Raw genomic sequence first — 5,172 nt, 5'->3', positions numbered from 1 at the left:
TTAACTTTTTTCCAGGTGTATATTTACATACAAGTATTTTATAATTCAAAACAATCGATCATTTTATATTTAAGTTAATGGTAATATAATCTTCATTACATTTTTTAAGTTTCACAGTGAGTTGGTTTCTATTACAAATCTCTTGTGCTCTTAAAATGTGGTTATACTATTATATTTACATTTTAATAAAGTACAGTTTTTTTCTGAGTTACAACCAAACCTGTAACCAGTTCTAGAAGTAAAAGGGGGGGGGGTCTTTTTAGTCTAAAGTGTAACGTTAGTGCCCACGGACAATTTTTTTTTCTAAAATATGTAACAGTTCTTTTATTATCACTGCAAAATACATTTCTGGTAAATTTCCTCTGATAAGTATGAAAATGCTATTTCCACATGTATGAACAGCATTACAAAAGCAATTATATAATGAGAGGCCTTCATCAGAAAAAGGACAAAAAATAGCCAAGTGGAACTCCAGTGGGAATGGAGGGTTCGTTTTCACCTCCCCAAACTGACTATGGGCTTGGCTACAACATGGTTCACTACAGTATATTTTTTGGTCCATAACTTTTACAAATAGTACTATACATGAATGTCTCTGAACCCGTATAAAACAATTCCCAGTAGTGTAGATGTGCACAGAAGTTTTTTCCTGTATAGCTTTCAAGGAACAATGTAAGTTGAAATCACACATGACAATCAATTCACACTTGTACAGCTAAAACTTACTCCAATGGCACAGAAAACAGTTTATCCAACTTCTCAGTGTTTTACGAAGGTTCACACACACAAAAAAAAACTATTACATACATATACATACCCAAAATTCTCAGTGCTTGATGATGATTCAATATTAAACTCTGCTACTGGCATGCCTCTTGCAGCAACTTCTGGTGCAAACATGGCAGCTGGATACACAACTGAGGATGTACCAATCTGGTGAAGCAAAGATCTTAATAAATGTCTTTTATTTGTACAGTTCTAACAACTTTATTACATATTTCATCCCAGGTTGAATTCAACCACTTGAGCAATTTTATTCCTTCAAGATCAAACTTTATTAATGTCTTAAGTTTCCTATAAGAGCAATACCAAGTTAAATCAGTCTTTTGCTTTTTCCCTGCCTTACTTAACTGTATAAAAGATCACTTGTTCTTCAACAGATAGTGATTAATATTTAATAACACTAAATTAACAAATTGTATTCTGAAATACTTACAATTACACCTGTGGGTAAATGTAGCACAATAACAAAGACTGCCTCAAATATCACAAAAGAGTTTGGAGAACATGTATTTTTGTTGTTGTTGTTCAGTTATAGGTCTGACAGTTTATTATTGATAAAAGTTAACTTTTTCTTAACCCCCTTTTTTCATGTACTTGCCTATATCTTGTAGAAAAATAAAACATAAAAATTATTTAACCCTAAGACACAAAATCATAAAACTCAAGCTAAGTGTATCACTTAACAATTAAATAAGAATCAAAGAGTGTCATATTAGATTGTAAAATGTAATTATTAATCACAATACTTTTATCATTTAAGCAGCATTTTGACTGGCCTGTTAAATTCAGTAATTACAATTGAATTAAACTTGGTGAGTTTCAAACTCTAGTACTTAAATTAACATATAGATATTATGTATAAATTTATATTATTCTCTAGACAACAAGAAAAAGGTGGAATTACATACTTTCAAATCATATTTTCAGTTCAACTAATATAATTAAAAGGTTATTTATCAACAGTTCTTGAAGTTTTATTAAGTTTATTTTGTAAATAACATCAGATTTTCCAGTGTGTTATACATAATTTACAATTTTGATAAGCACAAAATGTTTTAAGAACAAACTAGCATAATCAGTTTTGGTGTCCAACCACAACAGCTGGACATAGGGTAACAGTTATTCACATTTAAAAAATGCATAAGGGCTGTTAAAAAAAAAGTCCCCATTAAGTCTTGTTTGTTTGTTTTGAATTTCTCGCAAAGCTATACGAGGGCTATCTGCACTAGCTGTCCCTAATTTAGCAGTGTAAGACTAGAGGGAAGGCAGCTAGTCATCACCCCCACCTCCAACTCTTGGGCTACTCTTTTACCAATGAATAGTGGGATTGACTGTCACATTATAATGCCCCCACGGCTGAAAGGGCGAGCATGTTTGGTGTGACGGGGATTTGAACCCGCGACCCTCAGATTGCGAGTCGAGCACCCTAACCACCTGGCCATGCCGGGCCCCCATTAAATCTATGGAGATAGTTAGCTAGCTGATGCTATATCTTGATTCTTTGGATTGTCTGCAGTGTATAGTTTTTCTGTCAACAAAATAGTTTTACTGCATAAACTGAAATATATTTACAGTGTGTCACCAAGCCAAAACAACCTCCAATTAGTATTGCAGTCCTTGTGGCCTCATGTTATGCAGATAGTTCATCAAGTTCAATTTAGGTCACAATCATATTTACCAAAACTCTTTGATAGTCTGAACTTGCTAATAATTAATATCCATTTTTGTAACTTAAACATTAACTTAGTTCTTCAGTTACAAATATTTTATGTCTACATACAACAATAGTTGGTTCAAAAACTGTATTACTGTACTTGTAACATTGCTAGTCTAAGCCACTTAAAATTAAAGTATCAAAGTCATAGCAGCCAACAGGGTCATACAGAATTATCTGTGCGCTTGTCTGTGTACACAAACAATAGCTAACTGCATGGTAAAAGTCATGACAAACAACAACAGGATTTGAACTCAAAAGTATTTTTTGGTAAGAATAAAAGGATCATTAATGGGCCCAAAAAAGTGGGTGTCATAACAGACTTGAAATGGACTCTGACAAGACCTTGCAAAACTCATTTTTGGGAATCATTGTGATAGCACCCGTCAAACATGAAAGACTGGGAGAGAATATTGATCACAAAGTGCTATGTTAGATATGCCCTAGAAGAAAAAAAGGTGAAGTTGTTTGGAAAAAAAGTATGTTTTTATGTAAACACATGATTAATTTCTATAAGAGGATTTAAGATAACAGAACTTGTATGTTGAATGTAAGAAAAAAGAATTACCCCTATAACTGAGAAAAACAATTCAAAATTTAAGTGTGAATTACTCAACAATTTAAAGAAAATCCTACTGGCAGGAACAATATATCTTGCAATAATTAAAAATAAATAGACTCACCACCAGACATAGATCACAGCTGTCTAATTCCTTCTGTGCATTCATTAAGACATCAGGATCTAAGGATTCTCCAAACCACACTACATGGGGGCGCAATAAACCAGTGCATTTCTTACATCTGGAAATAATGCAGTAAATATGATTTGAATATGTTTTTTTAAATCTGCAAAGAATTTACACAACATTTATCTTTTTTTGTAATAGTAATAAGCATCAAGTACTTTATAAATAATAATATGTAGAAACAAGACCTCTGAGCATTTTATCAAGAAAGATAATGAAAATTTATGCATTAATTTCTACTTAAAAAACATTAGCCGTCAGCAACCATTTATTTTAGAAATTTTTAGGACCTAAATCAGGTTAAACATTAGATATACAGTTGTTACTAGGAGGAACTATATTGAATTTAATATGGCCAATAAACATCTAATCTATACGGATGTTATAAGAAACTATGTACAATCTCTTAAGAGCAATGTAAACAGCTTGAATATGCAAGTATGATTATAAAGCACTTATCCAATCTATTAGTTTAAAAAACAAATGGGTGTAACTAGTGCGTTAATTACCAGATGAAGATAACAAAATTAAGGTGAATGAACAACTTAAGAACAAAAATATTGAAAGGATCCTAAGGTTATTCTAATAAAGTGAATGAACAACTTAAGAACACAGATGTTGAAAAGATGCTAAGATTACTCTAATAAAGTGAATGAATAACTCAAGAATACAGATGTCTAAAGGATGCTTATCTCATAAGGTGAATGAACAATTGAAGAACACAGATGTTGAATGGATGTTAAGGTTAATCTAATAAGGTGAATGAACAACATAAGAACACAATTGTTCAAGGATGCCAAGATTATTCTAATAACGTGAATGAACAATTTAAGAATACAGATGTCTAAAGAATGCTAAGGTTAATCTCATAAGGCGAATGAACAACTCAAGAACACAGATGCTGAAAAGATGCTGAGGTTAATCTAATAAGGTGAATGAAAATGAATACTGATGTGTCTCAAGAGATGTGCAGTCAGTGAACAACATAGTAATACAGATGTGACAAGGGCACACTAAATTGAATCTATAAAAATCAATGAATCGCATAGCTACACGGCTGCTACTAAAGGGCACTACACATACACAATTGTATATGTTTGTTTGTTGTTAAGTGCAAAGCTACACAATGGGCTATATCTGTCATGTACCCAATATGAGTATTAAAATCCAGTTTTAGCGTTATAAGCCTTCAGATTTACCAGTCAGGGGGGTTTAAGCATTTTTAGCTAGTAAGTAACTGCAGATCCAAAAATAAGATTTATAATGCACTATTTATTACAGAAAATAAAGAAAGTTGGGGAAACAGGAAATTAGGACATCAAATAGTGACAAAAGGTTGGCTGAAAATGTAAAAATTAACAGTAAGGATTTCTGTAAATACATTAAGGTAAACAAAATGTTAGGATGGGGGGTAGGAACCTTGAGGGATGATAAAGGAAGGCTAGTATCTGATGATTATGAGATGGCTGGGTTATTAAATTTAGCTTTTTTTTCAGTTTTACTAATGTGGAATACTGCTTAAATCTTCATCTTGAACAGTTGATAACCGGAAATGAAATCAAACAAGATGACTGCATTAATTCTGACCTGGTTAAGAAAAAAATTGGGAAGTTTGAAAAATTATAAGGCTCCTGGTTTAGATAATATTTCCCCAAGTGTTTTGAAGGAGGTTAAAGATCGGATATGTGAGCCACTTACTATTATCTTTTGTCAGTCCTTGAATAGTGAGCAGGTACCAGAGGACTGGACATTACGTAATATAATTCCTCTTTTCAAGGGAGGTGATAACAATTGTCCCAGTAATTATAGACCCATTAGTCTTATATCAGTTGTGGGAAAAGTTTTGGAAAGTCTGTTAAAAGATGCTTTGCAAAGTCAGTTAACAAAGTTTAGAATTTTATTGGATAGTACATCATGGTTTCACTAAGG

General features: G+C 32.4%; 1 protein-coding gene across 1 annotated transcript in view; it reads right to left on the bottom strand.

The window, feature by feature from the left end:
• Positions 1–762: 762 nt before the first annotated feature.
• Positions 763–5,172, bottom strand: part of LOC106470345 (NAD-dependent protein deacylase sirtuin-5, mitochondrial-like) — a 31,585-nt gene continuing 27,175 nt past the window's right edge. Inside the window, exons 7-8 of the mRNA XM_022398958.1 lie at positions 3,181–3,298; positions 763–933 (exon numbers count right to left, since the gene is read on the bottom strand). Of these exons, the coding sequence (XP_022254666.1) occupies positions 778–933; positions 3,181–3,298 (274 nt within the window). The 3' untranslated portion in view covers positions 763–777. The remainder of the gene's footprint in view (positions 934–3,180; positions 3,299–5,172) is intronic.

The sequence above is a fragment of the Limulus polyphemus genome, unplaced genomic scaffold, assembly GCF_000517525.1.
Source record: "Limulus polyphemus unplaced genomic scaffold, Limulus_polyphemus-2.1.2 Scaffold3956, whole genome shotgun sequence".
NCBI classification, from domain to species: domain Eukaryota; kingdom Metazoa; phylum Arthropoda; class Merostomata; order Xiphosura; family Limulidae; genus Limulus; species Limulus polyphemus.
Note: the sequence above shows the minus strand (reverse complement) of the source record. Positions and strands in the feature narration are given on the sequence as shown.